Genomic DNA, 19,599 nt, shown 5'->3' with positions numbered 1-19,599 from the left:
GAATCTTCATCCAATCACCTCTCAGATGGTTCTGTGTAACAAACCGTCTGGTGTGTCAGGTTAGGAGGAGCTCGATGTAATAATTCGTGCCGCTCTCTCGTCCTGTGCTCGGATTATAAGGTTTTATTTTGACTCGGGATTAAGTTATGTGGATAAACTTTAACCGTGACACTGTCTTAATATCTCTGAGATATTATATAAAAGTCTGTTGAATAGGTTTATAAATCTTTACAGGATAAAAGACTCAGCCTGACAGTGGTGGACGTATATATATTATGTATTATTGCCTGTTCTCTTAATGCATTCATGGTTTTTGCGCACAAATTACTTATGTTTTTCTCCACTGCCCCTCCTGGACTCCGTACATCTAAAGTGTTCACTAAACCTGTCATTGAAGGTTTTTTGTGTTTCTCTTTGCTAGTAAATCTGTAACATTTAAATCAGACTTTCTTGGAAGGTGACGGAGCTACGCTAGCAGTTTCCCCTCGCTTGCAGTCTTTGTGCTAAGCTAGGCTAAAGATCTCTGTGACAAGAGGATTTTATTAAATGTTGTTCTGCTCCTTTTATTCCACGATGTTATTCGAGCCTTTTTTTTTTTTTTTTTCATTTTAAATCTCCATGGAGATACATTTTAAATTTTTCTTTCCATGATAACGATCATGTGGAAGACACTGTATCTGTTGCCGGGGGCGACAGGTGGTCTCCATGCCCACCAAGTCCTGAGAGTCATCTCCATGGAGACACATATGTATCTAACATTTATATAAAGCTCCTTTTATGTGTCATATGGATTCATTACTGGAAGAAAAATGGGATTAAATCACCTCTACTGTGTCTGTGTGCACGTGTTTGTACGAGGAATTAAATGTGCACCACTGAACTGAAAACATCTTATTTTCCACAATTATAAACCAAATGATGGCACTTTTTATAAGCATGTAAAGACCTTGTTTGGCTAAATAAGACACTTTAACAGACCAAATCACCAAATTTAACAGAAGTGTGATGATAAACTTCAGGTAATGTTTGCGTACATACTGTATATCATTGTATATGTTTAATTACAGCTCATTGTTTTCCAATGAGAGTAACTTACAAGCTGTTTCACAGTCTGCTGCACCTGTAACCACAACCAACAGTGATGTCACGGTGTACTGACACACCCTGGAGTACACTTCTACATCACCGGAGGGCAGCAAAAACCAGATTTTCAGCTGCTCTTTAATCAGTTTTACACCCCAACTGGTGTTTTCACGTATTTAGCCTGATTAGACTTCCTCTCAGGACTGTGCGGGCAGATTGTGCTTGATTGACATCCCCTCACTCTCCGGTTGCACCTTTAAACGCTGGATAACTTACACATTTTTGTTGGAACGTCACATAATTCCATGATAGTGCCGACTAACGTCACCCTGAGCAGAGGTCTAATCAGGAAACACCTGGAAACACCTGTGTGGGTGTGCAGGACCGTCACACCTGCGTTAACATGAACGAGTGTTTTTCCACCGACACAAAATGAAGTGAAAAATCAAAATGAGGACCTTTAAATTCATTTTTTTAACTTGCTGCTAATAATCTGACTTTCAAACATGTTTTGAATAACTGTTATGGGATGAAATTTGTGTCGTAATAACTGAATTAAATCAAAAATATAAATAAATTGAAAAGTGAATTAAAAAAAAGACAAAAGCAAAACTTACAAATAAACTATAAAAGAGTGCAGCTGGCCATCCTAATAGAAGGTTAATGTCTTCTTAATGTTTCTTAGGTTATTAGTAGTAATTATAAATAACCATATAGATTTGTTGGCTGCTGAATATGTTAACTAGACCTAAGTTGACGAACAAAGATAAAGTTTATCGCCTCACGTTCTTTAACCAATGTCCATAAATGGTTATTATTTATAATTACTAATAATAACCTGAGAAAAATTAATAAGACTCTTAATAATTTAAGTCGGACCACTCGTTGCACCGCTGACCTTTCCCTCCAAAAGTAACCAGCCAATGGCGACGCAGCTCTGTAACACCTGATCAGTGAAAGAGAAGTGAGGATATGAAGCGCTCTGGTATCATCATCATCATCATCATTATTATTATTATTATTATAAGTTTTGCCTTTGAGGGTTTTTTTTTTGTTTGATATTTTTGGGAGATTTTGTTCAATTATTATGACACACATTTAATCCCACAGACTTTTGAATCAGATTTTTATTTTTTTTAATTTCTGAATATTAAAAATAAATGAAAACAAATGAAAACCCTGCAGTGATCTGATTAGCAGAGTAATTCTTCATTATCAAACAAGTCACAACGGTCAGAGTGAAGTTTCCCTCTTATAACAAAACATATGCATGTTAACACTATATGGCCAAAAGTATGTGGACAGCCCGGGTAGTGAGAGTTGTGATGGCAGCAGCTACACGTCATCAAGGTTTGGACTGATGAGTTACTGTTTACTAAATTAACTAACAAGCTTTTTACACACAGGAGATGCTAAGCTAACATGTGACATCTTTTCAGCAACACTTCCCTTTTGTTCCTCTGGAATATTAACAAACGTCCCTGTTGTCATATTATTCTCCATCATGACTCCATATTGTCACTTATTTAAGATGATATTCAGGTCAAGAAAAGACTTTTCTGGCATTTGAGTCCATATTCAAATGTCACAATTCTGTTAAATCTCAAATTTTAAAGTTTTTAGACTTTAAAGGACAGGTTCACAGTTCTTCAGGTGTGTCTTAAAACAGCAGTCAGGTGTTCATATGAACAGTGAAAGAGGCTTTCCTTCTCCAAATGATTCCTTCTTCTCAAATGTAAATATGTTCTGGTTTCTTTTAGTCTTTTATGACAACAAACTGAATATCTTTGAGTTGTGGACAGGTCTATGGCTTTGGGAAACACTGATCAACATTTTTCACCATTTTAACATTTAACAGAACAAACTAATGGATTCATCAGGAATATAAAGTATAGTAACAAAAAGAGGGACTTTGGCACTAAAAAGACTGTAACGTTGAAAGATATCTACTTGATTTGACTCATTTGGACGGAAGGGATCTTCTAATGGTCAGTATGAACAGGAGGAACGATTACAGCAAGAAACACAGGTTTAATGTTCATTTGGGCTCCTGAAAACTTGTGAACTCGTCCTTTAAGGTTGAAAAACTCTTTCAGGTGTTCACGTGGAGACACTCGTCTGGTCGTGCTGCAGAGATTCTCTCTGGTTTCAGACATCAGTGGTTTCACAAACCAGTCTGTCCGGACAGGAAGTGTGTTTGTCTTTGATGCTGCTTCTTTTTTTCTTTTTTTTTTTTTGCACATTGGGAAGATCAGATTTCATGATCCGTCAAAGAGTCAAAGTGTGTGTGTGTGATGTATCTGGAGATGTCACAGGAGCTCTGTGTGTTTGTATATGTGTGTCAGTGCATGCAGGTGTGTGTGTGTGTGTGTGTGTGTGTGTGTGTGTGTGTGTGTGTGTGTGTGTGTGTTAGGACAGGACGTCCAGTGTGACAGTCCCTCTCTGTTTCTTCAGGATGGCGACGGCCTGCTCGTGTGTCGCTCCCTGCAGACTCTCTCCGTTCACTGTCAGGATCTGATCTCCTCGCTTCAGACGCCCGTCCACCGCCGCCGCACCCTGAAAAACACACACACACACACACACACACACATACACACACACACACACACACACACATACACACACACACAGGGCATGAACATCTGTGTTACAGTTATTTGTGATTGGTTACCTGCACGGTTCAACATATTCATCTTAAAGTACAACTGAACCATGCTAATTTATAGTTAGCATATTAACATAGTAGTATTTAACATATAATGTTAGCATATTAGCACGTTATTATGGTAACATACACACAATATCACTCGCATGTTACCATGCTAATGCTTGTTCATTTTAACACAACAGCGTTACTGTGACTCTTTTCCATTAACATGTAAGCTTAAAGTACACATGAACCATGCTAATGCATAATTAGCATATTAACATTGTAGTATTTAACATGTAATGGTTAGTATGTTAGCATGCTAAGGCTGCAAAGTATATACCAATGCTATCACTAGCATGTTATCATGCTAATGTCTCATGCTAGTATTGTCAATACTGTTACTGCGTTCCTTTTACAAGGTTTATTAGCATTAAGCTCAAAGTACAGTTAACATGCTAACATTCAATTAGCATATAAATATGACAAGATGCTAAACGTTACATGCTCAATGTTAGCATGTTAGCATGATAACAAATATATCAAAAACAAATCTATTGTGAGTGTGAAACTTAATTTTTGTGTCTTGTGAGTCATTCTTCTCTGGACCTTTCAGTCACATGTCTTGGTCTTCATCAGTGTAGAAAGCCTTGAGTTAAGATTAGTTTTTTAGTTTGTATTTCAGCGCGTACAAACAGACAGTTGGACATGTTCTGACCTTGCTGAAGACGGTCTTGACGTAGATCGGCAGGTCTCCATGTGGACTACCGAAGCCTCCGACGATGCTGAAGCCGAGTCCCTCCGAGCCTTTTTCCAGACTGATGCTGCGAGGCCGCGGACCCCTGAGAGAATACACAAGTATTATGAGCCTGATGTAGTTAAAGTATTGCAGCGTGTGTGTGTGTGTGTGTGTGTGTGTGTGTGTGTGTGTGTACTGACTCTGGCTCTGCTGTGTGTGTGTCAGTGTTTGCTGACAGACTGGAGCTGCTGGACAAACTCTCCACCTGACTGGCGATGGCGCTGATGTTGGTGTCCGCTACCACCTGAGACACAATACACACACACACACAGATAGAAAGAATAATCTATTTTAATTCATTCATTTTAAATGACCGCTCCACAAATTATTTTCCACATGAAGATCAATTAATATTCATGAAAAAAATGTCCGACAGCCATGATTAGTCAGACATCATGACGTCAAACTGCACGACAAAATTAGTCCACAGTGATCAATTAAGGGTTAAAACTGGGTTGAATCTGTACAGTAGCTACATTTCCATCCAAATGTAGCACAAATTTGAACTGTTTTTCCAGATTATTGGCAAAAGAAAATGTTGTGAATGTTTGTTTCCATCCTCCGCTGTAGTGTGAATATTAGCAGATGAACAGCAGGTGGCGCTAACTCTCCAGTCGGTGCCATTAAACCGTTGTAGAAGAAGAGGAGATAACGAGATGACGTCATTAAAAGAGCAGCAATATTTCTGTTAGTTTCATGTACTGATTTGAGCTCAACAACTACGCTCGTTACTGTAAGTGTAATAAAACCATAGCGGGTAAAAAGCTAATAAGAGTAATTTAGCAAAACACCTGTTCAAAAAGCATAAACATGTAGAAAAGCTTAAGATATTTTCATCTGCTTTGCCCGCAGTGTCCCATCCACCACCTGTATGTTTTATGCTAACAGCTAACTGTTATGACTGTTTATCTTAGTCTGTAACGTAAATTAAAACTAGTCAAATTCTACTAAACGCAGCTACTGGCTGAGATTAAAATAATATATTTTAAGAAAGCAATTCTTTATTAATGAAAAAAGAACTGATAAGGGACCGTTTAGATGTTGCGTCTTTTGTGCGCACAAATTAATTGTGCTCAAAACCGAAAGTGACGCTGTCGCAGTGCACATCCGCGGCACAATGAGATGGAAAAATCCTAATGATACCCATCCCTACTCACATGCTTCATATACGTCACCATTTATTCACTCAGTTTACATTTTACTTTTACTCCTCAGACAATAACAAACACTTTTTTGCAATATTTCAAGATTTTTCCAATTTTTTTTCCCCGAAACAGTGTTTCCACTCTGGTTTTTTACACTCAAATTGAAAATGCAAATAAAACCATGTGGATGGAAACCACATAGTGTCTGCCCGAGCCAAATATAAACTCTCTCTGTCTTATTTCAGTGTGAGACTTTGTGTTGGATGAATGAAGGAAGAAAATAAAGAGGTTGAAAAGGTTGGAGAGAGAGGGTTTGTGTATCTGCTGCAGGCTGATAAAGCTTCATTAGCATAAAGGCCTGTCCTGCCTGCTGCTATCACACTCCCAGCATGCACCAGCACAGCTCAGTCAGCTGGACCACACTGATAAAACACACACACACACACACACACACACACACACACAGGTGCAGGTATGACAGTCAGCAGTGGAGCCACACTGATCAATACGAGCTGCAGAGAAAACATCATAATAATCTATGAAAACACTTCACTCTCTCAGTCTGGTTCCATCTTTCAGTTTCTCTCTGCACGTGCTTTATTCCTTCCTGTGGTGTAAATAAATGAGACTTTTGCATCTTGCCTGTAATAAAATGTATCATATAACATCTAGTTAGCAGGATGTCTTAAAAACTTAACACATTTATATGAAATTAGGTGGAAAGTTAAAGATGAACTGCACTGATTTTCCACCTCAGCGTGTGTCTCCAGGTGTTATAAGTGTAAAAAGTCTCGTGTGTCTCCAGAGGGGGCTGATGATGTCGCTGATGATGTCACTGATGATGTCACAGTGTCGATTAGGGATGACTACAAGTTTGAAAAGTAAATAAATCTGGAGGTGTGGAGTTAGAACAGAGTGAGGTTAGTAGACGTCTGTAGCTCCTCATCTCTGGCTAGCAGCTCCAGGTTACATTCGCCGCTACAGACGCAATCTGTACAGGTGCATTGTGGGTAATGTAGGATCCCAGGTTTTGACAAGAGAGAAGGATGTGTGTGATAAAAAAGATGAAAAATCTGGTTCTGCTGCTTCAATTTTTGTACTTTTTAAAAAAAAAAATGTCCAGCATGACTCTGTACTCAGATGTGTGTGTGTGTGTGTGTGTGTGTGTGTGTGTGTGTGTGCACATGTTACCTGCAGGCTGATATTTCCGTAGCTGTTCTTCAGCATGGTGACGACTTCGCTGTGTGACAGACCGTCCACAGACTGACCGTTGATACTGACGATCCTGTCTCCCACCTACACACACACACACACACACACACACACACACACACACACACACACACACACACACACACACACACAGCTTCAGTGAGACCAACAGACACACACATTCATAACCACCAACACACACACACAAACTCTCTCTACCTTGAGTCGGTGCGTCTTGGCGGCGACACCGTTGGCCTGAATCATGGCGATGAAGATGGGGATGTCCCCCAGCGGGCTGCCCTTCCCCCCCGCTATACTCACCCCGAGAGAGTCACTCGCACCCTGGAGATGAAGAGACAGACCAACACGTGAAGAAAGACATTATTTATGATTAAAAGTTAAAGAGAATATGACACACAGGTCGAGAAGAAGTCCTGAACTTCCTCTCAAATATGTTTCTTTATATTATTGCAAGAAAATGTTTTTGTGCTTAACTGGTGTTTTTTTGTATACAAACTGAAAAAATATCATAAGGCAATAAATATATATAACATGCTGCATACAAAATTATGATGTGTCAAAATATAAAAATGTTAATGTGTTATATGTTTATTATGTCGGCAAGTTCACAATAAAACATGAATTTGGCATCAACAGAGTTTAGTTTTGAGTTTGAGACGAGACACTGAACCTCTGTGGCTGCTCTGTATGAACTGAACCGATCTCTTCATCAATAAATCTGAACTCATCTTGAATGTTTGTGGCTGCAGAGGAAAAAAACAGGAGCAGCTTCGACCCCTTAAAGGACCAGTTCCCAGTCTTTTCCTCGCTGTAATCATTCCTCCTGTTCATACTGGATATTAAAAGATCCTTCAAATGTGCTTTCAATGGAAGTGATGGAGACCAAAAATCTCTGCATCTACATTAATGAGTGATACAGGCCTGTGAGCTGCTGGGTCTTCAGCATGTTTCCGGTAAACAGCGGGCAAATATTGAAGCTCTAGTTTTAGGTTGTAACCGGGCAGGCAGTGAGCCTATTTTTAAAAGCCTTAAGCCAATCCACCATCAGGACACTTCAAACCGCCGCGGATAGCCAAATGAAGCGACTTGTTTGATTTGAGGCACTAAATGGAGCCATCTGGAGCTCCCAGATTAGCATCAGGGGAGCTGGAGATGAAAAGATGGAGGAAGGCTTTGTTTCAATGTCTGTTTAGTAGAGGAAGCTCTCGCTGCTAAACCTGAAGACACATTTAAAGAACATCTTCACAGTGTTCCCAGTGTGTCTTAAACCAGCAGTCAGGTGTCTGTAATCTTTCCTCCTGTTCATACTGGATATTAAAAGATCCACAGTGTGTCCACACAGTCATTTATATTCAGCTTCAGCAGTGTGAGTTAGTCATATCAAGTGGATATCTGACACATTTACAGTCTTTCTAGCATCAAATTCCCTCTTTGTGTTTCCTCGGACAGTGTTTCCCTGTTGAGCTGCAGGTGGAAGTATAGTAACAAAAAGAGGAACTTTGGCACTAAAAAAAACATGTTTCATTGTTTATTTGGACTCCTGACTGTTGTTTTAAGACAGACGTGAACTCGTCCTTCTACAGGAGTTCAGAGTATGAAGTCTTTAAACATTATTTCTCTCTGGATTAACTTTGCTGATGCTGACAACATAATGTACAGAGGTCAGAGGTCAGAGAACCTGCAGACGACATCAAGTTAGAGGGAATGTGTGTGTGTGTGTGTGTGTGTGTGTGTGTGTGTGTGTGTGTGTGTGTGTGTGGACGTTACCCTGGTGATCTCCACCGTACGGATGCCGGCGTCTGTTCCTGCAAACACACAAAACCATTAAACCAATCAGTCAATAATCAACACTATAAATATTAGTTATTATCGTCTGATTATAGTTTGTGATGTCAAGCAAAGAAAAGCAACAACGAGTGTTTTAAAGGAGCTTTTGTTTTTCGTACCTGTGCTGTCAGCAGGGGAGGAAGTGATGTCACCGGGGGGCTTCATGTTGTTGTTGAGGAGCAGCGGGCCGGTGGAGGCGGGGGGGTCAGAGGTCACGGCATCAGCTGAGGTCGGGGTCTGTGTGAGGGGCGGAGCCACAACACCTGAGCTGTTCCCACTGACATGACTCATCTGACAGAGAGAGAGAGTTTATATCCAGTCAGCATTTGATTTGTTTCTGTTATTGAATCTTGAAAGCTTTATTGTTCCTCCTGCTCGCCACTGGATCTGAGTTTTTTCTGATCTGACAGATGGAAACATGTTTGAACCGATATGACGACAGAAACAAATAAAAGACCCATAAAAACTGATCAGATGTGCTGCTGTATCGTCAGCTACAGGAAGGAGCTGCTGTTCTCTTTCAGACACGTTTTTAACACCTGATTTGTTTACATTTTGTCAAATTCACTTCAATTCAAAGAGAGAACACAACCAAACAGATAATAAAAACAGCGTAAATAATTCCAGTTTAGTAACAGTATTACATTCTAATGTTAATATTACTAACAGCTCTCATAATTAAAAGATATGTTAAAATATAAAAGGTAATAAAGCTCATATTAAAAAGTTAATTTATGCCTCTCATATAAACATGTGATGATTGATGGAGGTTTATTGTTGACGGACATCAGAGATGATGAATCCTCGGGGAGTGTAAAGTCACACTGCATGATGTCAACATGTGTTTCATGTCTGTGTTCTGCTCAGTTCTGACTCAGTTATGACTCCGAGGAAGACGATTTTTGACTCTTCCTCACCTCACGCAGTATCCGGTGACTCAGGAGAAGCTTTGCTGAATGTCTATTACAGACCAGATCCTGTCTTTTCTCCATGGTTCACATTAGTTCATTTAATTCCCCACCTCTCCCTCTGTGATGTTCATCCTGTCTGAATGGAGCTTTAGTCTAATTCACACCTTAACCGTAAATCAACCTGAAAAAGATGTCATGACCAGACTGAACTCGAGATGTAAAAGTCAAAATGCTTCTCACACAGACGAGACACACAACACACACCTGGCTTCCCTGCGAGTTGTGTCTGGATGAGATCCAGGAAGCAGCTTTGAGTCGGCCGAACTCCAACGAGACTGGACCCCGAGCACACTGCAGGACACACACACACACACACACACACACACACACACACACGCACACACACACAGAGTGATTGTCATACTTTGTCTTTCATGCCTCCAAACCTCCCTGTACACCAGTTCTGCACATTTCCAGGTGTATTTCCATGATTTCCAGTTAAAAACTCCTTATTTATCTTCTACTGGTCCTTTATGCAGCCCCTCAGTTCAGCCTCTGTCTGAAACAGGCCGTTTTAGCTCCTGTCTCTTTAAGCCCCGCCTCCTGATGAGCCCACTCTGTTCTGATTGGTCAGCTTCAGGAAGCTTCTTCCGGCTCCGGAGGCTACGTAAACAAACTATAGTAGCAGGATTTCACTTCGGTTTGGTCAGTACTCGGATGTGAGACCTCCTGGGAAAAACTATATAAATATAATCCATTATTATTATTATTATTATTACTAAGAATTTTCTTCAATTGAACTGAGCCAGTCAGTCAGTCAGAATACAACAAGCCTGCTGCTAGAAATCTCAGCATCTTGTTTGACTGTAATTGAACCTTTGAGCTGCTTGTTATAAAAAACAAACAAGCTTTTATCGATTGGGAACATCACCACAATTCAACCAATTGTAAGTTTTAAAGATACAGAAACAATTTTACATGTTTTTATCTCATCACACCAGGATTGCTGAAACCGCCTTTTTTCACACGTCTACAGACCTTCAGTATGGCGGCGACAGCTTCCTGGGAGGCGTGTCTCGTGTCGTCTCCGTTGACAGACAGGATCTGGTCTCCCTGCATCAGACGACCGTCCAGCTCAGCGGCGCCTCCTCTGACCACCTCAGAGATAAACACCCCACTGCCACTCCTTCACACACACACACACACACACATTTATCATTATATAACATCAGTGGTGGAAAGTAACTAAGTACATTTACTCAAGTATTGTATTTTACTATAATTTTGAGGTACTTGTACTTTACTTGAGTATCTCCATGTGATGCTACTTTCTACATTTCAGAGGGAAATATTGTACTTTCTACTCCACTACATTTATTTGACAGCTTTAGTTACTTTTCAGATGAAGATTTGACACAATGGATAATATAACAAGCTTTTAAAATACAACACATTGTTAAAGATGAAACCAGTGGTTTCCAACCTTTTTGGCTTTTGACGTCTTACAAAAAGCAGTGTGTAGTCGGGGTCACATTTCACATGTCTATGAGTTGTTAACAGCTCCACCAAATAGTGATTTTTCCCTCTAAACTTCTCACATGCTTTCATTTCAATAAATGTTCAAATGATCCAATATTTCAGCAAAAATCAAAGATTAGAGATAAAGTCCAAAAACTGAATTGATGATTGATGATTTGTGTATCAGAACTTTGTTTTTTCTTCTTTCCTCTCCCATTAATCATCTCACAACCCCTCAGATTTATCTGCTGACCCTTTGGAGGGGCCCCACCCCTAGGTTGGGAACCACTGGACTAAACTAGCTAACTGTATATAAAGTAGTGTAAACTAGCTCCACCTCCAGCAGCTACAACAGTAACATGCTGCTCTAACACTGATGCTTCACTATTAATAATCTAATGATGTCATATATAATAATATATCAGTCAGAGGGACCAAACCACTACTTTTACTGCAATACTTTAACTACATCAAGCTCATAATACTTATGTACTTTTACTGCAATACTTTAACTACATCAAGCTCATAATACTTATGTACTTTTACTGCAATACTTTAACTACATCAAGCTCATAATACTTATGTACTTTTACTGCAATATTTTAACTACATCAAGCTCATAATACTTATGTACTTTTACTGCAATACTTTAACTACATCAAGCTCATAATACTTATGTACTTTTACTGCAATACTTTAACTACATCAAGCTCATAATACTTATGTACTTTTACTGCAATACTTTAACTACATCAAGCTCATAATACTTATGTACTGTTACTGCAGTAGGACTTTTCAAGCAGGACTTTGCTGTATTTGTACTTTGCTGTATTGGTACTTTTACTGCAGTGAAGGATCTGAGTACTTCCTCTTCTACTGTATAACACGGGTGATGTCAGTGATGTGTCAGCTGTGTCTGCTAAGGCGGACCTCTTCCCGACGATGCTGAGCCCGAGTCCTCTGCCGCTCTTCTTCTGCAGCTCCACCTTAAACTGGTCCAGGTTCTCCTCGTCTCTGTACTGAGCCTCGTCCCTCAGCACCGTCAGGCGGACCTTCGCCGGCGTCTGTCGCAGGGCAGCGATGGCCTCCTCATGGGACGCCCCGCGGAGGTCAACGCCGTTCACCTGCACATACAAGCATCATCATCAACATCATCAGCATCATCATCAACATCATCATCATCATCAGCAGCAGCAGCAGCTGTATTACAGTGTTTGTCCAGCAGGGGGAGACACATGTACAGTTATCAGCCTGTCATGAATGGTTTTAATCTTTTATTTTCTTTCATTCTTTGCTCTTACAGACAGTAAGACGCAGCAAAAGGTCACCAAAACAGCATCTGATGTCTTTACTTTTAGTTATCTGGTTTGGTTTTTAGTGTAAGTTTGTCACGTCTACATTTTCATGTTGAGTTATTTCACTTTTTTTTTAATCTTTATATTTATAATTTTCTTGTTTTATGGATCAATATGATTTTAAATTGTTTGGAAGACCAGTGACCACTTTGTGAAAGCTTGATTGATTGATTGTTTGATTAAACTTTATTTATAAAGCACCTTTCATACATGTCGAAGGCAGATGTCAGTGCTTTACAAACACACAGGACAGTAAATATGGAAACTAACGCACACAAACATAAAGGAAAAAGGTGACTTGTAAAATGTGAATAAAATAATAATATAATATAGATTAGAAAGAAAAAGACTTAATAAAATCTACTTTAAAAGAAGTAAATGAAGAAGTACGGAGCCCCTCAAGGGTCGTGGTGAGACGTGTGTGTGTGTGTGTTTCTTTGCAATATGTTTTATGTTCTCTTGCAATACTTTTCTTCTTATAATCCTTCTGAGCCACACGAGTCTATTTCTGCTCAGCTGCTCCCAGCGCGACGGCCCAGCGTGGATCAGCTCATTGAATTTTACTTTGAACCGGGCGTTAAGTATGCTGATACGGTGCTACTGCTCAATAGGCCTGCTGATGTAATTAGTCAAAGTAAACTTAATTAATTTAATTCATTAATTCTCTCCAGAAGAAAGCAGTACGTTAATCTGCAGGATGCTGTCGGCTTCATTCATGACCAGTTACTGTAACTCAGGACACAGATGGATCTGAATGTCTGCTTGATAATGAAAGAGCTGAATCACAGAGGAGTTTCACTGAGGAAAAGGAGAATTACTTCTCAAAAGGACCTTTACATCTGACATATTGACTCTTATGATAAACTCGTCTCCTGATCCAATACAATAAAACAACAAACAAAAACTGATGGAGATCCGAATAATCAGACTATATTTTCAACATATAACGGCTTGTACAGGATCAGCTTGGTTTACAGATGGGCTGTAGTGACAACACAGATTCCTGTATATCGTTATCAGAGTTTTTTAGCTTCAACTAGTCACAGTAACTGCAGCGTTAGCAGCTGTAGCAGTAACAGTAGTAACAGTTGTAGTAAAAGTATTAACAGTACTGTATATGAGTACCTCCAGTATCTGATCTCCTGCCCACAGGCGTCCGTCTCTGGCTGCAGCTCCTTCTTCATAAACCTCATGGATCACGATGGCGTCCTGGAGGAGACACAAACGTCAAGTTTCCGTCCAAATGTTGCTCAAATTTTAATTCAATTTCTAGAAAAATCAAAAGCAGCAGTCGAAGCTCAAATGATGGAAAACATGATGGAAATATGACATTTCATGTACAGAGGAAAGACGGAAAGACAAAGAATTTAATTAAGTTTTGTCTCAGTTAATTAGATTAAAGGGTCACTCCACGGATTCTACAGTTTACTGTTCCAACTCAGCCTGTGAAACAGCTCTGTGATGTTGTCCAGTCAGGTTTCCGTCTAAATGTGGCTCATTTTTACCGAATTTACAGAAAATCATTGAAAGAAAATGTTTGTTTCCATCCACTGCTGCTGCTGTGAATATTAGCAGATAAACAGCAGGTGGCGCTAATTCTCCAGTCAGTTAAACTGCTGCAGAAGAAGAGAAACAACAAGATGACCTCATTAAAACAGTGGCAGTCAAAGCTCAAACGATGGAAAACATGATGGAAATATGACATTTCTGTTAGTTTCATGTATCGATGTGAGGAAGGTTACAGCCTCCTCATCATCGCTCCACACAGATCTGATGTTTTCAGCTCTTCAGTCACATGATTCATGACGTCATCATTTATTCACTCAGTCTGTTTACATCTGATTTTTATCCTGTTACACCTCAGACAAGAATAAAATCATTCAGTTTTGTTTTTTTCCAGCATTTCCATTCAGGTTTTCTGATGCAATATTGAAAATATGCATAAAAAAAACAGCGAATGAAAACATATTTATAGAGAAATGATTCAGGTTATCTCAGCTCTTCCAGCTGCTTGTTGTATGTTTCTGCTGAATTGTCTCTGAGCTGCTGTTTTTATGAAGCATTAATCAGCATAAACAAGACAAAGAGCTGCTGATGAAGCTCACAGAGAGAAAGTTCACACCTGCTACCTCATAACTACCCTGATAAAAAGATAAAAAGGTAATTCTGAAGAGAAATGTTTGAGTGTTGAGTGTTGTCTGAAGGTAAAAATACATAGTAATATATATTTGTATATATTATGATTTGTCATGTGACCATCCTGGTTGTTGTTGGGGTCTAGCATTTTGTAAGCACAACACTCAAATACACAAGTAAACCAATCAATCAATCAATCAATCAGTCAATTAGTGAGTCATGTCTGAGAACGTGTGTTACCAGCTGTGTGTCTCGTCCTCCCACTATACTGAGTCCCAGTCCTGATCGACCTTTACAGATCTCCAACACCGTCTCCTGACCGGGAACCACGGCGCAGCACGACGGGTCTGCAGAGAAGAAGAGTTAGAAGATTCATTATTAGACTAACGCAGGATTATCAGGTTATAAAGACTTTATTATTATTAATAATAATAATAATAATAACTTTATTTATATAGCACTTATCAAAAACAAGTTACAAAGTGTTTTACAAAGACATAAAAACAGGCAAAATTACCAGATAAATATTTTATAAAAGTAGAATTGATACTGTAATAATAAGTGAGGTATGAACCATTAAAAGACAAAAAGAATAACTGATTCAAGAGAGAGAAATTCTAAAGAGGTGTGTCTTTAAGCTTTAGCTGTTTTATCCACCAGAGACCATCATCTTCCTTCCCTGTGGTGTGAAGTCTGGACTGAGTAGAAGAACAGACACTTTACCATAGATGCCCTTTGTGTTTATTGATCTGTTCTCTATTGATATTCATGGATAGATCAAAGGGGAATCTGTAGTTGGATGTTCTGTAAATATCTAACACGCTAAAATGATTCGACAGTATCAGTCTGTCAGATTTTTGTTGTTACACTTGTATGTTTGAAGGATTAAAATGTTAGCGTGTGCCCTGCATCAGTCTCTTCAGTCCTGCCCTCCCAGTGTCCTCCCAGCCAATCAGCTCCTTTCCTGTTCTGCTGTTCCACCTGCACCTCATCTCCTGTTTGTATTTAAGTCCTGGTTTCCAGTTAAGTGCTGTTGGATTGTTCTGCTCTGCTTTTGTTCTGTACATTTTGCTCTGCCTGCACTCGAGCCTAAATAAAGAAGTTATTCTTCAGCTTTGCTCAGGTGGACCCAAATGCAGTCTCCTGCCTTTGCTCCGCTCCACATAACAGATTTAAAAGAGGAAACGGAGCGAGCCCGATCTCCTCCAGCAGGTCGTTCCAGACTCTAAAGGGTCGATATCCTCTGGTTTTTAGCCTTAACTGAGGAATTACTAACTAACAGACCTCTGCTGGAGGATCTCAGGCTGCATTCAGACTCGTAGGAGGTCAGTATGTCAAACCTGCTTTAAAAGAAATCATTACATTTTTTTAAAATCAATTCTAAAAAGATACAAATAACCAGTGTAGGGATGCTAAAATAGGCGTCATGTATTGGATGTTGTGAGTCGTCTTGCTGCAGCATTCTGGTTGTTTTGGCTGAGACAGGAACACAGCGAGTTACATCTAAACTGGATGTAATGAAAGCACGAATGACAGCTTTGACATTCCTGTTGTCGAAGATAACACACAGATTTCTGTTCTGGGTTTTGAGTGAGGGGGGAAAGTGCTCACTGGAGGGATTTGGACCTGTGACAACAGCTGCTGATTTATCTGAGTTTAACTGAAGAGAGACAGTTCAAATATCTGTAAGACAGGATTGTGTTTTGACCAGTTGTGTTGTTGGAGTCAAAAGAGAAATAGATCATAAAATGGATGTGTTACTTCTGAAAGGTTTGACCCAGAGGTAACATATAAATAGAAAATAATAAAAGACCAAAGACTGAACCTTGAGCTACTCCACAGGAGGAAATGGGAATATTATCTGTCTGTGTTTGTACCTCTGTTGGCGGTCGGCAGGTCGGGGCTGATAAGAGGAGGAGACGCTGCTGTGGTCTGTTTACTGGAGCTGCTGTAAGACCTGCAGGACTGCACACACACACACACACACACACACACACACACACACATACACACACACACACACGGTCAGATCAGTGATCAATCAGCTCAGACATGAGATAAACATCAGAAAGAAAGAAAAGAACTGAAGGAGACAAACTGATTGTTTGATGCTTCGTCTGCATTTAAGAGGGTTTAAATATGAACCAGTGTTCTGTTTTATTTGTAATGAACGTTGTATTGAACACTTCAGGGTTTCATGTTTTTCAGTTGAACATTTTTATCTTTACTGTTTTTTTATTTATTGTTTTGCTTTTTCTGGCTGACTGAATGACTTTTTTTATGTAGCAGGAATTTCATATCTTACTTTTACGGATGAGTACAGTCCCTCAACACTGAGAGGATTAAAGGCGTCTGTGAGAGACCGGGGGATGAGTCTGGAGAGGTTCTGATCATTGACTGTATATAAATATGGATGACGCGTCTCCACTTCCTGCCACTATGCAAAAGTGAAGCCAAAATGTCTCCTTTCCAGGAGCGGCCATCTTGCTTGTGTGACATCATTTGGATGAGAGTCTGAGAGGTTTGAAAGGGGCTGTCACAGCTGTCAATCATGACGTCACATCTCCTTTTAACATCGTCAAATTACTAATTAACCATTTAACATCCACCGATAGCATCACACAGTAATGAGTCAAAGCAATTTGGCTAATTGGAGATGACTGGAGAGGTTCAGGGACTCCAGTGACACCACAAACTAAAAACTAGCTCCCATAAGGTTAGTCCTAGAGGTCTGGAATTTTATACAGGCTGAAAAGATGTAGAAGGTTTATGGTGTTCTGCATAGTTCTGACATAAAGCATGTCCTAATTATTGTTATTCAAATATGACTCATTATAGACGAGGACCAAAAACACTTTTTTGAGCCTTATTTGAACTTATGTAGTTTTGTTTGTGTTTTAGCCTCATGCTAAACAAGCACATTTCCAGAAACTAGAAGATGTCACTTGTCAAATGAAGGGTTAGGGTTAGGGTTAGGGTAATGGTTAGGGTTAGGGGTTAGGGTTAAGGTTAGGGTAGGGTAGGGTTAGGGTAGGGTTAAGGGTTGGGGTTAGGGTTAGGGTTAGAGGGTTAGGGTTAGGGTTGGGGGGTAGGGTTAGGGTTGGGGTTAGGGTTAGGGTTAGAGGGTTAGGGTTGGGATAGGGTAGGGTTAGAGGGTTAGGGTAATGGGTAGGGTTAGGGGGTTAGGTTAGGGTTAGGAGTTAGGGTAAGGGGTTAGGGTTAGAGGGTTAGGGTAGGGTAGGGTTAGGGTTGGGGTTAGGGTTAGAGGGTTAGGGTTGGGATAGGGTAGGGTTAGGGTTAGGGGGTTAGGGTTAGGGTTAGAGGGTTAGGGTTGGGATAGGGTAGGGTTAGGGTTAGGGTTAGGGGGGTTAGGGTTAGGGTAGGGTAGGGTTAGGGTTGGGGGGTAGGGTTAGGGTTGGGGGTAGAGTTAGGGTTGGGGTTAGGGTTAGGGTTAGAGGGTTAGGGTTGGGATAGGGTAGGGTTAGGGTTGGGGTTAGGGGTTAGGGTTAGAGGGTTAGGGTTAGGGTAGGGTAGGGTTAGGGTTGGGGGTAGGGGTTAGGGTTAGAGGGTTAGGGTAGGGTGGGGTTGGGGTTAGGGTTAGAGGGTTAGGGTTAGGGTTAGGGTAGGGTAGGGTCGGGGTTGGGGTTAGGGTAGGGTAGGGTTGGGGTTAGGGTTAGGGGTTAGGGTCATCATGGCATCACAGTTCGCCAAATAGGTGAAAATTCTATAAAAAAAAAAAAAAAGGTGGATGTTAAGGGATTAAAAACAAATTTATCAGAAAAATGAGCACTTTAACAAACATCAGCGTGATAAGAACAACCTAAAATGACGAAACGAAACGAAAACGAAAAATTTACTTGATGTGTACTTGGATTTTTTTAATTTGGTCAACCGCTAACATGGAGGGGACGGGGCTTATGACCTGTACAGCAGCCAGCCACCGGGGGGCGATCCAGATGTTTTGGCTTCACTTTTTGGGGGCTGTCATGACGTCCAAATTTATATACAGTCAGTAGGGAAAACAGAGTCGGTCCAGGATCCTTCAGGTAGCAGAACTCACATCAATCCCTTACAACTTCCTGTCTGGGGATTTCTCTCCTCTGTGTCAAGTGCAAGAAAGAAGCATGATAGATATTTAATTTCTGGGAAAGAGTCTCACAGGAATTTAACTCTATTTTTAATAAGTAAATACAGTTGAATCCAGGTTCGTTTCTGTTGAGTCTTTCAGGCGAAGGGCTCTCTCTCTCTCTATGAGTAGTCCAGCGAAAAGAAGATGCATTTTTTTTCAGCGTATTAAGCCCAGACCTCCCACTGTTACCAGTGCTATGGAGAATTCTTTAAAGTTTTGCCAGTACAGCTCAGTCTTGAAGGGGAATGAGAGGTTTTTTGATAAGCTGTGGGCTCTACTTCTAAACTACCCAAACAGCACAGCAGAACAGTATGCAGGGAGCGTTGTACTGTGGCCTGGCGTCGTTTCCAGCGCTCCTGGGAACGCTTACTGCTCTCTCCGGGGTTTTTTACTCCTTTGTATTAGTTGTGTGCTCCCTGATCCTTGTAATGAATCCAAGCTCTGAGATTTCTGTACAATGTAATGTGTATGTCTACATGCCATGCTTTTCTTTTCATTCCTTTTGCGATCTGTTATAATCTTTCTCTGCTGTCATTTGTGCTTTGTATCACATTCTGTTCTTGAAAATTCAATAAAAGATTGTGTTCAAAAGAAAAGAAAAGTGTCAGTGGCTGTTAATTTCTATCTAGATGTAAATGTTACAGGAAATATTTTCAGAAAAAGAAAAAAGACAGAACTGAGTGCAGTCTGGAGGATGGTTGCTCTCAGTGGATGTGTTTCCATCCACCTTGTTTATGCGCTTTTTCAATTAGCGCATAAAAACATGAGTGGAAATGCTGGAAATTCGAAAAAAGTCGGAATATCACAAAAAAGGTT

General features: G+C 40.2%; 1 protein-coding gene across 4 annotated transcripts in view; it reads right to left on the bottom strand.

The window, feature by feature from the left end:
* Positions 1 to 3,433: 3,433 nt before the first annotated feature.
* Positions 3,434 to 19,599, bottom strand: part of patj (PATJ crumbs cell polarity complex component) — a 148,210-nt gene continuing 132,044 nt past the window's right edge. For all 4 annotated transcript variants that reach the window (XM_042416601.1, XM_042416602.1, XM_042416603.1 and 1 more), the window contains 13 exons: positions 16,532 to 16,619; positions 14,895 to 15,001; positions 13,644 to 13,727; positions 12,094 to 12,287; positions 10,684 to 10,831; positions 9,910 to 9,996; positions 8,854 to 9,025; positions 8,675 to 8,712; positions 7,106 to 7,228; positions 6,866 to 6,970; positions 4,670 to 4,773; positions 4,449 to 4,572; positions 3,434 to 3,639 (listed from right to left, as the gene is read on the bottom strand). In XM_042416601.1, coding sequence (XP_042272535.1) covers positions 3,493 to 3,639; positions 4,449 to 4,572; positions 4,670 to 4,773; positions 6,866 to 6,970; positions 7,106 to 7,228; positions 8,675 to 8,712; positions 8,854 to 9,025; positions 9,910 to 9,996; positions 10,684 to 10,831; positions 12,094 to 12,287; positions 13,644 to 13,727; positions 14,895 to 15,001; positions 16,532 to 16,619 — 1,521 coding nt within the window. In that variant the 3' untranslated portion in view covers positions 3,434 to 3,492. The remainder of the gene's footprint in view (positions 3,640 to 4,448; positions 4,573 to 4,669; positions 4,774 to 6,865; positions 6,971 to 7,105; positions 7,229 to 8,674; positions 8,713 to 8,853; positions 9,026 to 9,909; positions 9,997 to 10,683; positions 10,832 to 12,093; positions 12,288 to 13,643; positions 13,728 to 14,894; positions 15,002 to 16,531; positions 16,620 to 19,599) is intronic.

The sequence above is a fragment of the Thunnus maccoyii genome, chromosome 7 (genome assembly GCF_910596095.1).
Source record: "Thunnus maccoyii chromosome 7, fThuMac1.1, whole genome shotgun sequence".
Lineage (NCBI taxonomy): Eukaryota > Metazoa > Chordata > Actinopteri > Scombriformes > Scombridae > Thunnus > Thunnus maccoyii.
Note: the sequence above shows the minus strand (reverse complement) of the source record. Positions and strands in the feature narration are given on the sequence as shown.